This window comes from Desmodus rotundus, chromosome 12, assembly GCF_022682495.2.
Source record: "Desmodus rotundus isolate HL8 chromosome 12, HLdesRot8A.1, whole genome shotgun sequence".
NCBI lineage: Eukaryota > Metazoa > Chordata > Mammalia > Chiroptera > Phyllostomidae > Desmodus > Desmodus rotundus.
In genome coordinates this window covers 96317293-96340724 of record NC_071398.1, presented here as the reverse complement: position 1 = coordinate 96340724, position 23432 = coordinate 96317293, and the positions used below count along the sequence as shown (strand labels likewise).

At 47.5% G+C, this 23432-nt stretch overlaps 1 protein-coding gene across 1 annotated transcript; it reads right to left on the bottom strand.

Annotated features, from left to right (window-relative positions):
• Positions 1-6806: 6806 nt before the first annotated feature.
• TNFSF4 (TNF superfamily member 4) lies at positions 6807-23192 on the bottom strand. The gene is given in 8 exon segments (XM_024578359.3): positions 6807-7153; positions 8574-8622; positions 22625-22831; positions 22834-22973; positions 22976-23045; positions 23048-23097; positions 23100-23130; positions 23133-23192. Coding segments are annotated over 8 exon segments (954 nt in total).
• Between the last annotated feature and the right edge of the window lie 240 nt (positions 23193-23432).

The following is a 23432-nucleotide window of genomic DNA, read 5'->3' as shown; positions in this document are numbered from 1 at the left end:
ATTTGTGCCATTTTTTTTTTTCGTCTCAGCACACCTGTTATGTATAAGGGGTGGAGCCTTAGGTGTTCATCAGGGCGGGCAACACACTTCATGCATTGTGAGGCTGTATGTGGGGGAGGGGTCCAAGAGGGAACAGTGCTACTTCCACTACCCACAATCAAATTTTGCCCTTCTGGTGCTGATTCCTGAGTGAGTGGGTTCGGGTATGTTCTAGGACCCTGTGAGTCTCTCCAGTGAACTCTCCTGTGAGGCCGGGAGTTTCTCCACCTCCACAGGTGTTTTCAGTCAGAGGCTTTGAGGCTTTATTTCCCCACACTGAAATCCTGGGTTGCTGCAGTCTGTCTTGCTCCCCAATTGTTCCTCCCAGTTTTATCTGCATGCAAATGTGGGACCACCCAGTCTGCAAGCTGCCACCTCACCGGGTCCACCAGCCGCCGCCTTGCCTGCTCCACCAGCCACCACCTTGCCTGCCCCGGTCCTCCAGCGGCTGCCTTGCCTGCCATGGTCCTCCAGATGCTGCCTTGCCTGCACCGGTCCTCCAGATGCTGCCTTGCCTGCCCCAGTCCTCCAGATGCTGCCTTGCCTGCCATGGTCCTCCAGATGCTGCCTTGCCTGCCCCGGTCCTCCAGATGCTGCCTTGCCTGCCATGGTCCTCCAGATGCTGCCTTGCCTGCCATGGTCCTCCAGATGCTGCCTTGCCTGCCCCGGTCCTCCAGATGCTGCCTTGCCTGCCCCGGTCCTCCAGATGCTGCCTTGCCTGCCATGGTCCTCCAGATGCTGCCTTGCCTGCCATGGTCCTCCAGATGCTGCCTTGCCTGCCATGGTCCTCCAGATGCTGCCTTGCCTGCCATGGTCCTCCAGATGCTGCCTTGCCTGCCCCGGTCCTCCAGATGCTGCCTTGCCTGCCATGGTCCTCCAGATGCTGCCTTGCCTGCCATGGTCCTCCAGATGCTGCCTTGCCTGCCATGGTCCTCCAGATGCTGCCTTGCCTGCCATGGTCCTCCAGATGCTGCCTTGCCTGCCCCGGTCCTCCAGATGCTGCCTTGCCTGCCATGGTCCTCCAGATGCTGCCTTGCCTGCCATGGTCCTCCAGATGCTGCCTTGCCTGCCATGGTCCTCCAGATGCTGCCTTGCCTGCCATGGTCCTCCAGATGCTGCCTTGCCTGCCATGGTCCTCCAGATGCTGCCTTGCCTGCCATGGTCCTCCAGATGCTGCCTTGCCTGCCCCGGTCCTCCAGATGCTGCCTTGCTGCGAGTCCTCTCTTTCCAGCTGCCCGTCTCCGCTCTTCCCACCAGTCTGGATGAATGTTTCTTCAACTCCTTAGTTGTCAGACTTCCATACAGTTCGATTTTCTCTCAGTCCTGGTTGGTTTTTGTTTTTAAATTTCTATTGTCCTTCTTTTGGTCATGCGAGGAGGAGCAGTGTGTCTACCTACGCCTCCATCTTGGCCAGGAGTCCATCTTATCTTCTTCTAGTAAAAGTAATTCTAAGCTTTGATTCAACTGGCAAAGCATAAAGCATTCATATAAATTGAGTCAAAATGAAAAGGGATATTGAACTTCGGCTCTTTCCTCAAATCATGATAAATTCTCCTTATTCAAAAATCTTTAGCGTCTTCTTTTGCAGGACATGATCCAAAATTCTTCACCGTGTCTCCATTGCCTCCAATATTTCATCCTCAAACTGCCCATTAATCCTCATGTGCAACCATGACCATACACAAATTCCTGTCTTAAGAAATAGAATGTGCTCAGGTCACGGGAAGAGAGTGAGTGCCGTAACCAAGTGGTAGCTCTTCGTCTGCAGAAAACACCTTGAGGATTCCTACCCATCGGTCTTTACATATACTGTTCTTCCTCTGTTGTGTTGTCCTTCCCTCTCCTTCTGCAGTCTGAGTCCTGCCAAGCTCCTCCATCAGGCTTCAGTGTTCTCTGCATCCCTAAATCCCCATAGCTCTGTTATTCATTTGGCACTTATCTTCTGCCTTGTGCAGTGACTTTTGTAAGTTAATAATTATCAGGTATTAAGACCAATTATATTTCAGGCAATACACTAGATATTCTTTCTTATGTTCACAATAGCCCAGAAGGTATATATTGAGGCCCCCACTGTACAGATAAGGAAGGTAAGATTTGGAGTGGCTTTTAAAAAAGGGAAAAGAAAAACTTGCCAGGGTCACCCAGCTCATGAATGGCAGAGTCAGGATTTAAAACTAGGCTCCACACACCGTGGTCTTTCCAGGGTGGCACCCTGTTCCCTTTCACTCATTCCTTGACCTGGGGTCTATCATCTGCTTAATCTAACCAGGACTCACTGAGGCATGTAGGCTTGGTGGAGGGTAACCACAATGTCTGAAAAACAAAGAGTTAATGAGAAGAAGGCAGAGTCCACAGGCATCTAGGTGAGGAGAGAGAAACGGAGAAAGTAGGCTGACATTGGGACTTCTGGCTTCTGGCATGATTGTGATGCCTCTCACCAATATCATGCACTAGGGGGATAGATGGGCTCAGTGAGGAGGAGGACACTGAGCGTCCTGTGCAGAGGTGCACCCTGCATCCACTTGGAGCTTCCCAGAGACAGGCTACCCATGGGGAAGAGCATGGTCTTTGGTGTCAGCTACCCCTGGTCTTGAACCTGGGCTCCACAACTTGTTAGCTGCATGTCTTTGGGCAAATTACTTTCCCTTTAAGACTCTCAGGTGTTGGGCAAAATGTAGGAATAATAATACCCACCTGAAAGGGTTTTTAGGAAGATACTATTAAACAATGTATATAAAGGGACTACTATGATGCCTGGCATGTCATAAGTACTCAATAAGTGGCATTTTATTGCTAACAACCCAGGTGAGTGAAGTAAGTGTGACCCCAGAGTGGAGGACATCCATACTGGAGAATGGTTTTAGATATCATTGGTGTATGAGCAGTGGTCGAAGGCACAAGAAAGTCCACGAAATGGACAAATGTGTAGAGCAAAGGTCACAACTCAAATGCCCAGAACTCAAATGTAGCAAATGAGTGAAATGAGCCAGTCTAAGCACATCTATAAATGAGGTACCTCCGGGGAAGGGGAGACTGCACAGTCTCTCCAAAGAGTGCGGCTGCTACTCTGCTTGAGTTGATTGCTGCCATTCCAAAATCTGGCCCAGCTTCGCTGGATCTCCTGTTTTGTTTTGTCAAAAGAAGCCAGAAATTTCCCCGCATTTAAATGTTGGCAACTCTATTCAACTTAACAAACTGAACACACGTGTAGGTTGGATTGTGGCTTGCGGGCCGCCAGACTGTAGAGAAGAGGGCTGAGGGCAGAACCTTGAAGAACACAATGTTAAAGGTGGGGGGGTGGGGTACCCTGGCTGGTGTAGCTCAATGGATTGAGCATGGGCTGAGAACCAAAATGTTGCCAGTTTGATTCCCAGTCAGGGCACATGCCTGGGTTGCAGGCCGGTAGGGGCACTCAAGAGGCAACCACACATTGACATTCCTCTCCCTCGCTCTAAAAATAAATAAATATAATCTTTTTTAAAAAAGGTGAGTGGGGAGCAGAGAAAGGGGTGGGGTGAAAGAGACCAGCAAAGGCAGGGAAAAGAGGACCAGAAAGGGCTGAAGTCAAAGAAGCAGGGATAGGAGCATCTCCTGGAGGACAGAAGTGTCAACACCATCATGGGTGGCACAGGAGTCATGGTGGCCAACTGCACACAAATCCATCAGGAACTGTGACCTCTTCTTGAGACTGCAGATGTAATTTCTGCTGAGGAGAGGGGACATAATACCCACAGAAATCATTCCAGGGTTAAAAAATCAGGCAAGAAGTCCCGAGGGAAAGAACAGAGTGATGTAGGATTCCATTTGGATCAGTCTCTTGGACCATGAAGAAGGGCCCTGAGGACTTTCAGCACATGAATGTCTTTTCCAAAGCAAAGATGGTGTTTGACAGCTTAACCAATCACTGGACATAGTTCTGGCAGCTGAAATGAGAGGCAGAGACGCAACCAGAACACTTGCCCCAGGTTCCTCCCATCAGGGAGTCAGCCGAGCATGACAAGGAAAGGGAGAGAAGGATAAATAAAAATTCCAACACACTAACCAATAGTGAATTCTGAGATCTTTTATTTGTTTCCATGTAAATATGAATATTATTATTAGCTATATTATTAATATCAATATTAATACTCTCTGAGAGTCAGGAAAGTACTAAATACAAAACCAGGGCTTAAAATAGGGGACCTGCCCAGTATGTTCAAGAACAAATTATGACGTAGATCAAGATTGGATCCCTTACGTCATTCCCTAAGGAGGAAGTCACTAAGCAACAATTGATAACTGGTCTTGAAGGACTCACCAAGAAGGCCGAAGGAAGACTGCTAGCTTGTCCAAGGGGAAAAAAAACATACAGTAAAAGAGGTTACATATGCGGACTCAGAGCAACCAGGACACAGACACTCAGCATGGGCTTTCCCAGTTGCCTATGAGCATGAAGGTTCTACAGTGATCACTTAGCCAGGGTGGAAAGCAGGGATAAGAAATGGGAAATCATTTGCCCAAAGTCATTTGGCTAGTTAGTGGCTGAGTCAAATTAGAATTCCAATCTCCTGACTTCTCAGTTCAGTTCTGTTTCCACAGAACTCTGTTGTGTCCAGAGAAGAGTTAATTGTCCCTTTGAAGGAATGACTCAAAGGGGACATACCTGTTTTGAAGGAAAGGAGGTGGGGGAGTGAGTTTGCTCCGTGGCAGAAATATCCCTGGGTGGCTGAAGGAGGCCAGCGAGGAAAGAGCAGGCCAGGTGTGCCCACAGGGAGCGGGCACCTGTGAGTAGAGGCTGTGACACCAATGACAAACAACCACCAGAACAATTGTGCGTAGGCCTGGAATGTGCACGTCCAGGTGAAATACAGTCAGAAATTCCAAACTGAATGAAGTAAACATACATTTTCTTAAATATTATCTACAGTCATAAACATTTACTTATGAGATAACACTCACTGAGTCACATCAGCTTTGCAGACCATAGTCAACATGCTCCTGTGTGTGCGTGTGTACACGCGTAAACCCTCTGAGTAGTCTAGACAGATTTACAGAGTATCTCGCTCAGCATAATTCGTGTGAAGCATTTATCCCATCCCCGGTCCACGGTAGGCCCTCCCTAAATGTCTACCTATGGTTATGGTTATGGTTATGATTAAGTGAGGCCTTGGCCACCATCCAGACCTCAATCACTCGTACCTTTATGCACAATTTCTCTTAGTTACTCCCCCCCTTTTTTTTACTGAGCACTTATTTATGTCTCCACAACAGATTAAGATAGAAAGGCGGGAAGGTAATTGGAGATAGATACTTTCAGAGGAGATGGAAAGCTATGTTGAACAGACAGAAAAATAACGAAATGTGAGCAAGACCATCTCGTGCAGGGGCAAACTGCCTGCCATCTTTCTGAACAGCCTGGAGATGTCACCGCCCTGCAGCACAGGACAGTGACGGGGAGGACACAGAATCAGCCAGAGAAAGTCTCTGGCATTTTGTGCACTGTATTTAAAATGGCAGGGAAACATTGGCTCCTGTCTAAAAACCAAAATGTTAGCCAGAATTTGAGAACGTACACAATAACTTGAAATTTGACTTATGAAAAATCCCAGTTGTCTGCTGTGCCGGAAGCCTGATACATCAGGTGGAACATTTCAACGAAACATAAGGGGTTGGCTGATGATGGGTCCCTCTCGTTTCAGTTATCGCCAGGTCATCAGGGTGTTTCTACATAGAGATCACTGTTTTTCATGAGATACAGGGCATGCTCAGTGTCTTCGACATGGCGTTGCATGGATAATGGAATCGCTTCATCTGTGAAACTAACCATGCGGTGTGTGCATGTACAAGGCATGGGGACGAGTGTTCGTCAGCATAAGCAGGGGGACACCTCCATGTCCTTCTGGCAAACTGTGGCCGAGAGTGTGGTTTCCTCCCCAGGCTGCTTAGAGTCTTATTGACTTCTCCCCCGAGAGTTCCAGGTTCACAGTTCTCCTGTGCACTCAAGCAAACACTCTCACTCTCCTGGTTTACAGAACGCTTTTTCTTGGTTTTCCTTAAATGGTCGATTTGATTTTTCCCCACATCGTGTCTCTGAGGTGGGCTTTTGAGGGAGAATTTCTATTTAGAACATTTGGAGCCTGGGAGAGTGGGAAAGAAAGCAAGCCCAGAGCACGGAGTCATCCTTAGCTGCCTATCTCCACCAAGTCCAGACAGCTGTTCACAAGGTGATTTTCCTTCTGAACTTCACCAAACAAGAGGTATTCAGGCAACAATCAAACCACAACCAACTCCGTGTTGGAGAGGCAGCTTTGGCTGTCGGGAGTAGGTCCACACCCCCTTCAGCAGACTCACTGACCCCCAGGTCCTCCAAATGTTGACGGTGCCAGGTGTCAAGTGTCCAGCAAATGGTAGTCCAGTGTCTTTGTCAATAAAGCAAGTTTATCATGACAGTGTCCTGCCCAGTGAAAACAGTGGGTCTTCAGGAGGAGGCACCTACTTTCTCATCCCACAGAGGCACCTCAGAGGCGCCTGACAGACTTGAGGCACATGTGAGGGATGAGGGCTGAGTCATTTGGTAAATATGAGGATAAATAAAGTTAAATGATACATAAAATAAGTCTTAAATATCCCTGAGTAGGGGGTGGGGGAATCTTCCAGGCACATCCTGTGTGGCCGGAGATGGGGCTGAGCTGGGAGGACTCCTCCACGCCCGAGGAAGAGCCAGCGCCCTGCCCGTCCTCAGAGAGGCATTTGCGCTCAGCACTGTCCTACCCGTGGGCGTCAGGTCCTCATTCGGCACAGAACCCATCAGGGTTTTGGTGAATGAGAATTAACTCCCCACCGTTCACCTGGATGTCTTCACACGAGGTGTTATGAGTGGTCACATTCAAGTAGACTTTGTCCTTGAAAGCCAGAAAGGCCACGGTGACGGAGTTGACGAATGTGACCTTGCTCAGGGAGAAGAGGGGTTCCAGGTTTTTCCGGTAATAAAGGTTGAGGTTGATCTCCTGGGAGAAGTAGCCCTTTATGGAGATGAGATAAAACCCATCACATTTGATGGGGATTGAGTTGTCTTGCACCGCCATGGTCTCCTCGTTCAGGGATGTGAGGAGGCAACCTTTGGCACCGTCACAGCCTATGGAGGGGAAGACAAAAAGAAGAAGAAAAAAAGAATGATTCCTTAGCACAGCTTTGGACAACAACCTTCCAACGTGTCTAGAAACATCTGAAGAGACAGCAATAGGGAGAGACTTTGAGAAGGATGAAAGGAAGCGAGCATCATGCTTTGTCTGTGAAACGGAAGAGGACATAGCTAGTGCTAGTATCCAAGAGAGTTACCGATGGGGCTGGGATTCAAGAGCTGAGAGATTAAAGCAATTGGCGGTCATTGCAACAGACCTGTGGCAGGAAATGGAGCTTGCAGGTGTTCCTGATTTTCAAAACCAGGAGGGACTGTCAACTTCAGGGTTTTCTTTCTTGTTCAATGGCTCTGAGAGCAAAGGCGGGTGGGAGGGCCACTTGCCAGGTCCTGTGCACCATCTCCAAGTGAAGCCATTGCTTTGAGCTCTTCCTATTCTCTCTCCATCTGACCGTGAAATGCACATTTTTCACACACCCTGGGCACCGGACTTCTAAACAGCACTGAGCGTCCTTTGCCAGCATCCACGAAAGCTTAATGATGCTGCTGTGCACAGAATGTTGGTGAACTCAGGCTTTGCTCAGTAAGAAGAAGGAGGCAGCGCTCAGAAACACAGACCTGCCTCTCCCTTCTACCTTTGTGTTGCTAGTTTCTCCTGGAACCTGCCTTGGGAAGAATTGCTTCCACCGGAGGAGGAGGAAGAGGAGGATGCAGAGTAATGGCTTTGGTAACCTTGTGTGGAGCCATTCATTCCAAGTATGAGCCAAAAAAGTCTAAATTTATTTTCTCTTTCATCAGCTCCATTATGGCTGAGCAGCCACATCTCAGAGTTCCCACTCTGGCCCATGTCCCCACTGCTGGACACAATTCAGTAATTCTTGCTTTGTCCCAGGCCCAGGGGGCGTGCTTGGGATTGAAAAGGAAGACCACTTATGGAGGGCAAGACAGACTTTCCTCAGGCTCAGGAGAACTGAGAAACCAACGAATAGCCTTGAAGCAACTACTGGTGGGCTTCCCAGTGTTAATCATGGGTCTAAGTCACGCTCTCCTGGGAGTTAATGAGAGTTGGGACCCAAAAATCTTGTCCTGTACTAGAAATGGTGTGCCTCACAGACCGGCTTGTAAGAAGTAAGGCCTTAGTTTTCTTACCTAAAAAATAAGAATAATTCTTACTCAGATTGTTCCTGGGAGGATTAGTGAGGCATCTGTAAGACAGTGGCAAGCACAGATTTGGTAACTAATGACCCCCCCTTTTTTTCTTTATACACCTTTGTCCCCAACGAAAACAGCACACAGGGTCCAGCGATTCCAGGATTTAATGCTTCCCTGAGAAAGGGTGAGACCTTGGGTTGTAGAGGAAGTGAAGAGACCGGAGAGGAGATTCTTTAAAAAAAAGTAAACTTTCAACAATACTTACTGGTAAATTGTGCTCTGATACTTTGAATTGGAGGATACTGAGGTGGCACCTGAAAGAGAAAAAAAGGATGTTTTTAGAAAAATAAAATAGTGAACGAATGGAATTAACAAGTCATATTCTATGACACAGGAGTGGAGTAGCCTAGAGAAGGAGCGACTTGCCAAAGACTTGTTTTTTTTCCATGAAGATTAGACCCAGGCTGCCTACTGGGTCCACCCCCACCCCAGCTTCTCTGTAATGGTTCTTGAGATAAGTTAGGAGTGTTCTGCTCTGCCGTGCGAGCATCTAAGGTCTGTGCTCATCCCTGCCAAACTTGCCTTTGGCATATGGTTTTGGCTCACCGAGTCCCAATTTCCCACTTTGGATAACAGAGCATTTGATAGTCATCTCGTCAAGAAGCCCCGTCAGTCCCACAGATCCATCCCCCCATGGAGAAGGCTGGGACGAATCAGTCTACCATGGCCACAGACTCCCAGAATGCACTGGGAGTGAGTTCTGGATGTTTCCTGGCTATAACGCAGGAGTCACAGTGTTTTATTTTCAGGGCACACAGGCCATAAAAACTGACCTCACCCTTCAGAGGTCAGGGCATGCGAGTGTAGCTTTTTTTAACGTTGGGTTTTTCCCTTCTCTTTAACAGCTTGGAAAAAATTGAACTTGAACCCAGAGAGTATTCCACAGCGAGAAGGAAGAGAGGAAGCCTGGTGGGTAAAGTGTTGACTTACTTGATGCTGAAAAGAACAAACAAGTTCAATAAGGAGCAAACTCCAAAATATATAAAGCAAAATAAAGCAAAAGACGGGATTATGTATGAAGTACATTACTACGTATTTAAAAAATAAAAATGATGCTGGCACGGGCATTGAATCTATCTGAAAGGATACGGAAAACACTGCTCGCAGATGTCACCTCTGGAGAAAGGAATCGAAAGCCTAAGGTCAAGACCGGGAAGGACCCTCACTTTTCACGGTCCACTTTTTTATATTTTTAAAGATTTTGTGCCACGTGCTTCAGTCACCTACTAAAGGACAAGGAAATAAAACGCTGCCTCCCGCGACTGCCAAGAGCAACAGCTCTTTCCACAGGACGCGGTTTGGCTAGACGACCAGACCAGAGGGAGGGGTAGGAAGGAATTTGTTTTCATGCCCTGGAGCATGGAATCCCCACCTCCCACTCCCTGACACACGAGTAGCTACAGTCAAGTGGATTCCTCTGGCGACTGCCCATAGGAGTGAGGAATCCCCTATTTCCCGCAGAAATCAAAGCACAAGGCTTACCAAGCTGAAACCAAGACACTGCGGAGGCAGGAGAGACGCTCAGAGGCCTGCCAGTTCAGGGAGGAGTGCAAGCAGAGGGGTGTTAATTTGGGGTGGCTTGAGATAAGCCTTTGGCTCTCTCCCCTTTCTGAACTGTGCATTGGGGCTGAATGGGTGTCCTTTGGGCAATGTTCTGGAAGAAGGCCTCGTAGAAGGCATTTTACCCTATTGCCCCAATCCCCCAGCGTAAATAAATGCCCCGCTGTTCCCTAGGCAAGTCTGTCAAAGCGTGTGTGGCCACCTCGTTACAGTCCGAGAGTGCAGGGCTCCGCCAGCTGTAACTTGGGTTCTAATGGAGCCAGGCAGGAGTGATGTCATCTTAGGCAAGTTTCCTGGCTTCCCTAGACATCAGTTTTCTTATGTTTGGCAGTTACTGGAAGATCAAGACATCCCTCCCAGCGCTAACGCTCACGATCCAGGTTTCTGCAGTTGCAGCCCTAAGCCAATTTTAATAAAAGAGGAGAAAAAAAAGAGGATGAGACCGTCTCATCCCCAAACTGACATCAAGCCCTCTGATCTCAAAGCCCTCATGATTGGATGATTTGACTGAAGCAAAATCTCCAAATGGTTTCTGCAATTTAAAGACCTCTCCCATCGTTTTGAAGCTCCCCAATAACGTAAGGGTGGCAGTGACCCAGGGGACGTCCTCTGAGACCAGGATGCCAAGAGGCTGCCGGGAAAGCACGCAGGACTTCCTCTCTTGGTGGAGCTACTGGAACTCCAGCCTGAGGCTTTCCGTTCCTTCTCCTGGAGGTCACCCGGTGTCAGAAATAGGCACATTCCCAGAAATCTCCAGCATTGGTCCCATGGAGTCGAGGCGATATTGTGAAATCACCTCAGTGGCCCTTCCTCTTGCTCCTGGGCCCACCACACCTTTCCCCTCACCCTCCGTACCCAATAACTTCATGCCGACTCCCCCACTGCCTAGAAGCACCCCCACAGCGCCCCATTCAAGGTCCCCTCTGGCCCGGCTCCAAACTCCTGGTCAAACTTGATTGCCACACATATCCTTTCTGTGTCTCATGCCCTAGCCAACTGTTTTCTCTAACCTCTTTGCCCTTGCTCAGAGCCTGGAAAGACAAGACAGAGGATGTAGGCTTGAGGGTCAGATTCGGTTCGAACTAGGTCTCCTCTGGTTTTGCAAATTTGGAAACATTATATGCCATCCCTGAGCGTTCGTTCTCATGCCTGCAACGGTGAGGCCCACTGTGATTGGGATATTCCCAGGAGATGACTGTGCAGTTTCAATAAGAGATCACACGTGAAAGCACCGAGCTGTTGGCCCGGCGCAGGGTGAGCTTTCGAAAATACTTGCTTCCTTTGTTCTAGGCAATGAGAATGTCCCTCCGTCTGCGGGAACTCTGTCGTTCCTGTTTCCTTGGCTTCACTTATGACCTCAACCCCAGGAGGGAAACTTGAACTCTGGGCTGTCCCTCTGCCCTCTCCTGGTGAGGTCATGGGGAGAAGACCACTGGCCCACCTGCTGTGTGCGCCACCTTCTCCTCTCCTCCCAGCTGGGCGCTGAAGTGGCCCCAGAACGGAGTACCGACAACACTTCCCTCGTGCTTCCTCTCAGTCTGAACTGGAGTGGGGTGGGGGCGCTACTTGGGTGCCATGAAGAAAATCATACTGGAATGGAGGGCTGGAGCTGAGCCCCTTCCCCTCCGTGGGCCTCCGTTTCTTCATCCGGAAAACACAAGGTTCATCTGGAAGATGACTTCGCGTGCACTCCTGCCTCTGAGCCTGTCCCAACCAAACTTTGGGACCTAGCTTCTGGTGTGCACATCTGACTGACCTTCGATGTTTTCTGTTTGCTCAGTGTCTGCAGAAGATCTGAAGAGTTTGCTTTTCTTGCTACAAAAGACAACCACGTCTGTGCGTGGGTAAAATAAATGTCTTCTGATATTTACCCTTACGAAAGTATTTGTCTGAGGGTCCAGGGTTAATTTGAATTGCTTCTTTCATCAATACCGAACATGATTAAAATACTGGGTTTTAGATAGTTGTCAAAATATTCAGATATATCTCAAAATACCCCAGAGGTTCTCTGAAAAAGATCTCCTCAGCCGACTCCACAAGGTGGTCTCTGTGGTGCCCTTTGGAAAAACCTTTAGCCAGGCTCTGGTTGGGTGCAACTGGCCTGGCCCAGGTCAGCAGGCCCACGGACCAGCACAAAGCAGGCAGCACGCAGGTGCTGTAAGGAAGAGGCAGACGTAGGTCCTTTCCTGGCCTTTCTCAGCACCTTGACTGCTGAGCTGTCTGCGGACAGCATTTACCCAGCAGCCTGTACCACGTTCCCCCAAACAGGTGATGCTTGTTTCAAGAGCTCATCTTTGGAGAGAGTTTCTAATTGGTGGGATGTGGCATGAGGCTGCCAACCTTACACTCACTTGACATTTGTCCTGGAGCGAGGGATCATGGGCAGGAGGGTACGAGACTCAACAAGCATGAAACCAGGACATGGACTCTGCATTCACTCTGGGGGCCTTGCCTGCCCTTTCTTGCTTGGTACCTAGCCTCAATGTCAGCATCTCAGGTGGAAGTGGGGTAGGGTGGGAGTGAGCGGAGCGTGGGGAAAGGGAAACAGATCTATGATGGGGACTCCCCGGTTCACCATGCCACCTCCACTGGGATGTGAACGTCGCCTCCCCCACCTTGGGTGCCATGTCAATCAGAGGAGACCTCAGAGATCATGAAAGCACACCCCACAAGCTCTCAGGGTGCATCCCCAGGATCCTCTGAGGGGAAGATGGAATTTTCTATACTTAGCCATCACAGGAGGCAGAGAACAGAGACCCTCACCCTGAGGGAGTCAGTGTGCTCAGCAGAAACAGACCCTTACCAAGAAAAAGAACTTCAGGACCCCACTCAGAGATAGTACTAGGAAGAATGGGCAAAAATCGGTTCTTTGCCCCAGGAGCCTTCCATATTCAGAAAAACCTTTCCCAAAAGTGAAATGTCTTACAAGCAAAGATGTGTGGCTTTGAAAACCTTGTTGAATAAAGAGTCTATTTGGACTTAATAAACACAAAGTAAAGGTATTTCAATTGTCATCCCAAATTTTCCTCTTTCTCCTTCCCCACCCTTCACCGTGGCCGCCAACGACTTTTTGCTATGAGCTCTCTCTTAACCTTCATTGTCTTCTCCACTGCATGGTCCACATGATACCCTAACATAGCCCCCCACCCCAAACTCTTCCACTCTTCTTGTCAAAGCTAGCAATGCTCTCCCACAGAGAGGCCGCTATTCGCTGGCCCCATCCTCTGTGTCTCAGAGAACAAGGGCTGCGTTTTCATAATCCCACTGCTTAGCAGGGAACAGATTCCTAAGAGGCAGCTCAGGTCTTTGGGTGAACAAGCAGATGACCCAAAAGCATCCATGTGACATGAACACACCTGCAGCATTATGTGACTGACCAAATGCAACCACCTTTGCAGAGCGTGGAGGGGAAGATTTCTCTTACCTCTGGGTTTCCCTTTCCGCTTGAACTGAGGAAGTCCTCAAAGTACGGCGACAGAGGCGTCTGCCAAAACATTTCTAAGAACTCATTTCCTCACCTCGGTGGTTGGGTGGGTCTGCACCATAACATCCTTGTAGCAGCTTAGTTTCTAAGCAGCTGGAAGGGTCGGTTGACAACGTACCCAATGTATTATCATAAATCTTACCCTGCCTCAAACATGGCGGCGTTCAGCAGGTGAGTGTCTGCTGGGCTAAGGTGGAACTTAGCCCCTTAGACTACGCCTGGGCCTTACCTCGTGACTTCCTAATCCCACAGTATCTGACACTGTCTCTAACCAACACCACACAGTGCTCAGGTTTTTAAAATTGTCCTTGAGTACAAAGGGAATTGCAAAATTACTATAATCAGTATCTCTCTACTTGGAGTCACTCATTCTCTGTCTCATTTGCTGTATGAAAAGGAGAGGTTAATGACTTGGAAAGGCAACCTAGAAGCATGGACCAGACATTGGGCTGAGAATCGAGACCTCCAGATCTGGTCGTGGGCCAGAACAAGTCCTTTCCCTTCCTCAATGTCTAATTGCCTCATCTTGACATCCAACCTCAACTAAGATGTGGAATAAACAGCATCTAAGGACCCTTCTGAATCAGAGATCGAGCAAATGACAACATCCAAAAAGAAACCCCAGGGGGTTGGGGTTGAACAGAACACCTTTTCAACACAATAAACCCTCTGCTGTCCAGGAAGCAGCAAACCTCCTTCCCTCCCTCCACCCCCCAGCTCTGCTGATGATTAATAAGCAATTGAGAGTATCTCCAGTGTTGTTTGTGCGATGAAGCTCTTAATAACCCTGAACCTGCACTCTGATGGGAACTGAGGTTGGCGAGTACTAAAAATCATCACTGAATCGCAATGGGAAGACGATGGTGGTGGTGACAATAATGACAGTGGCGTTTATAACCAAAGCCTTCCTGATACACACAAAGGAGAAACAAAATGCCTAATGCAAAAGAAACGTAGACTCACTTTATGACCTCAATCAGGAAAGTAGGCGTTGAAGCTGGTAGATAGCTTTCTACTGGCTTCGGTGAAACGTGTCACTCAAGGCTGGTACTCTACTTGGTTATCCAGCACATATCACAGATTGTGTTATTGCTTCTTTACCTGCCTTCTTTCAACCTGGGGCTGGACACTCTGGCAGGCAAGGAAGACCATATCTTGCTCACTAATGTCCCCCCATGTCTGACAGGTAACTCAACACAGATGCTGTTGAGTAAGTCAATTAATTTTTACTTATTTTGGTTCGTAGCGAGTTTAATAGTGTCTCCCTCCAAATTCATGTCCGCCTGGACCCGCAGGACATGACTTTATTTGGAAATGAGGTCTCTGCATATGTAATTAGTTTGGTTCATATAAAGTCTACTAGATTAGGATCGGCCCTAAATCCTATAAGAATTCTATCTGTAAACAAAGAGGAGAAACACAGAATACACAGGGAAGATGTTCGCGTGAAGATGGAGGCAGAGATGGCGGTGATGTGGCCGCAAGCCAAGGACTGCTGCAAGCCAGCAGAAGCCGGAAAAGGCAAGGAAGGATTCTTCCTTAGAGCCTTCAGAGGGAGCATGGCCCTGCCCACCCTCTGATTTTTGAACTTCTATCCTCCAGAACTATGAGAAAACAAATGTCTATTGCTTTAAGGTGCCTAGTTTTGGTAAATAGTTATGGCAGCTCTTGGAAATTAATACATGACTTCATAGATGTTTGTATAGAGTGTGCAAATCACACTAACACATGAAAGTAGATCTTTGAATCAGAGCCTGATAGAACTAGAAAGGTCTGGGAGAATTATAGTCTAAGCCTCTATTTAAAAAAAAGGGGGGTGGGGATAAAGCTCAGAGAGAATAAATGATGAGCTAGGTCTCCTTTCTCTTCCATGAACATATCACATATGCTTTGCTCTGCTTTTTAAAAATAATCCCTAAGGTTTTCTGTAATTGTGAAAGCTTCATGGATTGTGTTCTCTACATTTGTAAGTACATTTAAATCTCTCTTAAAAAGAATCTTTCTTCACTCTCTTTCAGGTCATAAATCTCCCCAACTTTTCTTCAAATACAACTACTGGCAGAAAAAGAAAATAGACTTTAAAACAGTCAGCCAAAATTCTTAAAGCATAGAATCATGAAGTCATGGCCAAGGGGAATGGAAAGAGACAGGACATTGTCTTCAGGTCGAACCCTGCTTGACCTTTCAACTCCAACCTAGACAAGTCTGGAACGCCTCCAATTTCCTCGCTGTAAAACTGCACACAAGTCTCTGTCTTCCTCCAAGGTCGCGGTGAAGAAGTAAGAACAAAAGTGGGGAAAAGAGCTGCAAAAACGAGAGACTGTTGTTGCAGGTGACACCAGGCGTGATACCCCTCGATCCCCCCGCAAAGGGGTTCCCAGTCTTCCTGTACCGTGTACAGGGCCAGATTAAGACCATTAGGGGCCCTGGAAGGTAAAAACATTAAGTACTCAACACACAAGTAATTCAAAATATATATTTACATTACTGAACTGGAAACTAGGTGTTTTACAGCTTATTCTATAACCCCAAAAGGTTTTATACTTTCCCTTAATGACTTCCTCAGATGCTCGTTGATCATTTTTGTTGTGTTCATTGTCACTTTCCTCCTGACCTTTGTAGGTTCCCGGGTCACCTACAGGGAAGCCCAGCCCTGAGGGTCCATCACTGAAATTTCACAGTGGGCAGGGGGCCCTCAGTTCCCCACATAGATAATGCAACACTTCGGGAAAGAGGTTTTCCACCCACAGGCCCTTATTAAATTAGTACTGGAGGAATTAAAGTGTGGGCCTATTTTCCTTTTCGTGTCTGAGTATGTTCTTTCATAACATGTAATAGCAATTACATGTTATCAAAGCTACAAAAGATTATACAAATTAGTAACCCACCTAAGGTGCATTTCAGAATAAAAGTTCTACTGGAAAGACAAAATTAATTACAGTAATCCCCCCTTATCTGTTGGGGATATGTTCCAAGACCCCCAGGGGATGCCTGAAACCTCAGACAGGGTGGTACCAAACCCTTTACATGCTATGTTTATCCTACACTTGTACGCCTATTCACGGCAAGGAAGCACTTTCCGGCTTCTCTCTGGCACGTCTGAATTGCCAGCATCCCTACTCTTGTGCTTTGGGGCCACGATGAAGTAAAATATGGGCGACTTGAACACAAGCCCTGCGATACTCAACAGTAGACCGGAAAACGGAGGCAGCAAGGAAGTGACTAATGGGCCGGGAGCGTGCACAGCTGCGGCAATGCTGAGCAGCACAATGATTTGCACCCCAACCCCCAGCTGGGCCATCCGGGATTTCGTCACACTACTCAGAAAGGTGCACAATTTAAAACTTAGGAATCATTTCTTTCCGGAATTTTTCCTTTAATATTTTTAGACCACAGTTGAACATGGGTAACTGAAACCACAGAAAGCAAAATGGCATGAGGTGGGGGGCGCGGGTTGGGGGTGACTATATCCCAGTTACAGTCCAATGTTTCCAGAATTGGGAAGCAGACCACACCCTTCACCTAGATACAATCATCTGCCCCATTTTGCAGCCCTGTCATTGGAGAATTGGATGTGGGGAGGCCCTGGATGCTGTGGCTCAGTGCGTGGGCTTCATCCTGCAAACCAAAAGGGTCTCTCATCTGTATTCCTGGTCAGGGCACGTGGCTGGCTTGCAGACCAGGTCCCTGGTTGGGGCATGTGCAAGAAACAACCCATCAATGTTTCTCTCCCTTTCTCTCTCCCTCTTTTCCTCTCTCTCTAAAAAGAAATAAATAAAATCTTTAAAAAAGAAAAGACAAGAACGTGGTGGGGGAGGTGAACCTAGTAACACTTTATACCCAGATAAATTCTCCCCTTCATTCTCTGTTCCCTAAAGCAGCATGGACTTTCATTAGAAGTCTATATTCAAAAATGCTGGAATTATTCCAAAGATTGTTTCTTATCTTAAAAAGTACAGTAAGGAAGTCAGAGTCCATGCAATTAACCCATATGATGATACACTTTCTGAGATTTGAGTTGGGCGGGGGGGGGGGTGCGCACACAAGCCCACGCGCGCCCGCTCCCCCACGCACGCTACAGAATTAACATCTTAGTGGTGATGTGCTTCGGGAAGCGTGTCCATGAATAGTCATAATCGTCTCAGCATTTCCAAAGCTCTGGACCACAATTGCTCCTCACATCAACCAAATTCCAGTTTCGAAAATGATTCAACTGACGCTCAGGGAATTTCGGGGAATTTACGTGAAAGACTGGACTGCACCGGAGCCTCCTGGTTTCTGCCCCCACGTGCTCTCCTCTGGCCTCACTCAGCGAGTCCCGCCGAGCTCTGAGAAGGTGTTCTGCGCTCGTGTATAAGAAGTGTTTAATTCCTTCCTTTAAAAAGATCTGACCAGCAAAAGTACGGTGGCTACAAAGAAAATACACGAGCCATAGGATGTCAGGGAATCTGATTCATGCTAACACCGCCATATGCTTCGTCTGTGACCGCTGGTGCAAAATAAGCTTGCGTAACTCAGTTATACCTTTTCATTCGCTAAAGACTCGTGAACATTGTACGTGGCTCTTTTCGCCTAAATGACTCCAGAACATTAACGTTCGCTTCCCACAGATGCAGAGTCCATGACGTGGGTGGAGGGCACAGGTTCTCTGAGAGCGAAGGGTGCACAGGTGATTGCTATTAAACACAGAGGACTGGACGGGCAGGGGACCAGACCCCGGGCAGGGCTGGGTTGAGGTTGGAGCAATGGGATCAAGAGATCATATCCCTACATCTATACCCAGAGCCTCTCTGCTCAACTCCCTCCTCCCTTCTGTGTGTGTTTCCAGGTACAGAATCCGGCAGAAATAACACTCCTTTTAAGTTACACAATCTCTTATGACAAAAATCATAAACACGGTCACACTCAAGCACACCGTGTGACATTTTAGGTGAAATGCTCAAATGAAAACTATCAATTATCACGCGCATACTCTTACCCTACCAACGGACACTCGAGCAGGTGTTATTTCTGCCAGACCCCTGTACGGGGACCTATGTCATATTTTCCAGCACGAGCCCAGGACAAATTCTTCTGTCCTACCTTGAGTACTTGGGTCCGTACATGTATCAACATTTTCCATTTACAAAATATCATCACTGGGGGAACAATATGAGGCCCCGCTGATAGTGTTCATCCACTTAGACCAGGGCGAGCGCTTGGCTTCCCAAGAAAAGCTTTCTAATCGGAACTGCTCAGGAAAAGGGAGTCCAAGCTCTTTAAGCCACCTGAGGATGGTTAGTTTTACTGTGGCGCCCTCTAGTGCTGCGTGAGGTCAGACTCACTTTCTATCCATAGAAATACGTAGACCACAGAAGAGAAGCGAAATTTGGAAAAGCAGCGACTTGGGTAATTTTTCCTGTGTTTTCTTTTGCATAGAATGGAAGGAAGGGTGTTCCCTGGCGTGAGTCACAAGACCCTTTCCAGTTTTATCCTCCGCCATTTTGCCCGGGAACACTCAACTTCAACCTTTCCGAGCAACTTGCTGCTCTGCCTAGAAAGCCTCTACCACCTTCCCGACCACCACCACCCCTCTGGGCTGTGAGACTTTCTACTCCTTCTAATACCAGCTGAAGCGCCACCTCCTCCCCAGCTCGTGGCCTCTCTGAGACTCTGTTTTCTTGCCTGTAAGTAGACTCCATCGAATGTCTGCTCCAAACCCAATGATTCTATACGTTGTTACTAGTACCTGCTTTAAGAGCCTCCAAACACTAAATGACACATCGGTTCAATACTTCAGATGTCTCTCTGTAATTCTCATAGGCCCGCTTAGGAAATGGAAATTCAGTCGCATTGAAAATCACTTATTTGCATTTCTGTCATTTAAAAAAAATAATTTCTAAAAATGTGTTAGATTATATGAGAACACACTTGAGTAATCTGAGATAAGAGTTTTAGGCAAAAGAAAAGGACATTTTTTTCCCTAAGTGATACAAACAGAAGTCCAAGTTATAGCCTGAAACTTCACCGAGAAGCTGTAAGTCCTAATTCTGACCATCACCACTGGTAAACTCACTTTCCAAGTTCTTCTACTTCTGATTTTCCCGGCAGTCAAAGTGATGAGAATGTAAACCTTGACCTGTGAGACTTCCTGAAGAATTGTCGCTAAAAGCACTCACAACGACATACTGCTGTGGAAGGGTGATCCAGATCTTGGAAGAACCTGGCTTCAGTAGCCCTGGTACACGGACTTACTTCTCTGCTGTTGTTCCCCGCTGAAGCGACAGGGAAGACCAGAAGCTTAATGCTTTAAGCAGCAGCCCCAATAAATGTCCAAACCCTGTGTACTGTTTTTAGTGACAGAAGCACTCAATTTTATGATTTGTACCATAGACATTCTTCTAGCATCCACTTCTTTCCTCCTTCTAAATAAGGTATTTTGCTAAGCCAGAATAGGTTATTTAGATATATGTACCTAGCATATAAATAAGTACAAATTACTTATAAAGGTGCAAATCGAATTTCCTCCAATCCCTCTTTAAGAACCAGGAAATCATAAGCTCAGACACAAAAATCTGCTTGCTTACGTTTTGTATTTCTCAAAACCTCATATCTATGACTGTGAACAGTACCTACTCATAGGACAAGGACATTAAACTGGAAGAGATCTTTCTGGTCATTTGATCCAACTGCTTACACGGGAGGAAAACTGAAGCCCAGAGAGGGAAGTGCCGTACAGGAGTGGGAAAGCTCTGTCTTTGCTTGTTCTGACATCCCAGAGCGAGAACTTCTGCTTTGCACTTAAGTCAACCTGGAGTCACAGAATGGTGAGGGGAGGGTGACTACCAACGGAGTTGACAGTCTCATCTGTTCTCACAGAGCCGTCTGTGCTGGCAATTCTTTTATAAGGCTAAAATCAAACATGAGGGGAAAGTATGATGATTCACCAACTACCTTTCTCCTGCAATTAAAAAAAAAAAAATCCAGCTTCCCTGGGTGAAGGACGAGTGGTTCAGCTCTCTTCCACACCCTGTCAGACCACGGCAACAGTGGTGTGTAAAAGTAGAGGGGTTTTTGCATCATCCTTTGTCCCATCCTTCAACCAAAATTCCTAACTACTCTATCAGTGAGTTTAGACAGATGACCAGCCTGTCTCTCTTTTTCAACAGCTGCTCTGCATCCTTTTCTCTTAAAGTCTCTCTCTCTCTCTCTCTCTCTCTCTCTCACACACACACACACGCACACACACACACACACACTCCAGCCACCACCATCTGATCAAGTTTCAGGGAGAATACACACGGTATATCTGTGCCATCTTTCCCCTTAACAGAGTACATGAGATTAAAATGTTAGGACCTCACTGCCCTGTGCTCTAGGACAGTATAAGAAATCACGTTAGCTAAAACAGTCTAGCTAGAAATAAGGAAACATTTAAAGTTAGTGTCAAGTGAAGAACTGCAAACATCTGTGCTCCCAAAACTCTGTATCCAGATTACACGGGAGCACATTTCTTGAGCCAATAGCTCTACAGCACCTCCTGTGTCTTTTCTCCCGTTTCTTTTGCCAGGATCTGAGACTGTCCCAGGGAATTCCACCGTCCTGGAAACCGGCGCTGCGCTCTCCTTCCAGGCTCTGTCACAGAACTGCTGGGCGACTGGCTAGGAAGGATCCTTCTCCTTCTCAGCAGCCCCTGGGCATTGAGAGTCCGCAGCAGCCCTGCCACCAGCGGTCTAACCATCCATTGCCCCTTTTGCTCTGTCCTGCCCAGAGCCCTCATTGAGCCTTCACAGGGGGGCCACCTGTCCTGGCTTTTCTTCGTCACAGCATAAGGAAATCCGTACCACTGTGGTGGTTTGAAAAAGCATGCTCAGGGCTCCCAGACCTGCTACACGCACTCAGCTGTTCTATTTTTGGTTACACTCTTTGTTTTCTTCTCGGAAGTGCCTGATTCCGGTCTGTGCCTCAGGCACCTTGCCATGGACACATTGCACCACCCCCGCACCAGAGAGAGAAGGAAAGGTATGATGGGATGAGGACAGGAAGAGCATGACGTGGTGCTCCCTGGGCTGCAGACGGGAGCATGACACCAGCTACGCTTCTGGAATTTGGGGACAAGAGCCCTCTCTGCAGCACAGTGAGCCCAGCCGCACTCCCCACCAGCCTCTCTGCATGAAAAACCCGTTTCCGGTAGGCAAAGGCAAGCTGAGGCATCTACTAGAACTCCACTCATCCTATCCTGGTCTTGTTTGAGGTACCCAGCCTCTGACATGTCCATCAGAAAGAAAGTTCCTATTGTCTAGTCTTTACCAGGGACAGAGTTCTTTTCTAAGCTGAAGCAACCTTCCAGGGAAACGAGAATGACCAGACTAGCCCCAGTAAGGAACACAGGCAGGCTATACATTTATTTTCAGTGGAGTTGCCTGCAGTCAAAAACATCCTTTAAGGACCTCATAATGTTTGCAGGTATGCACAAGCAAAAAAGAAAAAATAATGTCAAAGGGACCCGAATAAAAAGAAGGGGAAAGGGAAGGAATCTCTTCACTCAGCGGGGGAAATACTAGAAAAATGATCACCTACCACGTAATGTATTGGACCAAGTGGAAAACAGGCACAGTGATGTCTGTACGTTGTGACTGGCAGAGAAAGGCTGGGAGAATCAATATCGGATTAAGTGGTTGGGGTGACTGTTTGGCCATGTGTGTGTACACACGTGAACACACACATCTCTGCCTTTGACAGGCACAGGTGAGCTATTTAAGAGAACATAATGGTGATACCTTCAGCATTCTTTACAAAGCAGAAGCAAGTGCTCCTGAGCATCTATGGGTGGGTGGAATTGAGCTCGTTCTTATTTCCTTTTTATATTAATTCCCTGATCAGACACTCACCAGCAGAATGGGTAAACCAAGGTATATCAGTGACTCGAAGCCTCAGAGTGACAGCTCATAAAACAGCACCAGAGTTCTTGCATTGCAGAGAAAAAAGAGACTGATGCAGAAGCAGCGTCCCTGCCCTACCTCCACTGTGCCCCACCACGGCCACTACTGAGAAAAGGGAAGGAAAAAGGAGACCAGAGGAGGGTGTTTAACCACACTCTACATTCCCCGGGAGGCAAGGAAAAGAAAACTTAACAATCTGGTTACCAGATTTTGTCCAGGGGGCCCTGTGCTGCTGTTGGAGTGGCCATCAGCCTGAGCAGGTGGAGACAAAGCGCCCTGTGTGCATCTTACCTGAGGAGCATAGAAGTGCAGGCAGATGTAGGTGAGACAAAGGAGCAGCCCCAGCCCCTGGACCACAGCGGCCACCAGCAAGAGCTTGTTTGCCTGGAATCTCCGCCCTGGTGTGTTTCTCACATTCTCATCCAGGGCTTGGACCCCTTCCATCTTCACAGTCTGGATGCAGGAAAGATGAAAACCGAGCCAAAAGGATATCTGGTGGGGGAAATTGTCCTCTTCCCAGCCAAGAACGAGAGGAACGCCAAACGAAGCGGATCGATCAGAAAATCCACAGAGGTCCCAGGACCAGAGATAAGAGGCAATTGAAAGAGCAGAGCGGACTCTCTCGGTTTTAACGCTGCAGGCAGGCGGGGAACTTCTTTGTGACTAATCTGAATTTCCCCTTTACTTTCTTTCTTTTTTTTTTTTTTTCTTCTCTGGGCTAACAGGGAGTTGTTTTTGTGGCATTCCAGTTCTGATTTGAGTGATGTGAGATGACAGTCATAAAAGAATGCTGTTTTCTTAATTTCTCAGTGCACCAGTAACCGAATCGTGGGCCACTTATAAAGATAAAAATCATCATCCGTTCCTGTAGGAGCTCCTCTATCCCTCCCTCCTGAGGTGTCTTTAAATCCCAGAAGAGATTTAAGGAGAACACTGGAACCTAAGCATTGAAGCCTTCTATAGATTTTGCTGGGGGTGGGGGCGGGGAACATACAAATCGTTTTCGAAGTGAAAAAAGAAAAGAAGAAAATAGGATGGTGGGTCATGTAGAAATAAAGGAGTAAGACCCTCTAACTTTAAGCTTTGAAGGTTACTCCTT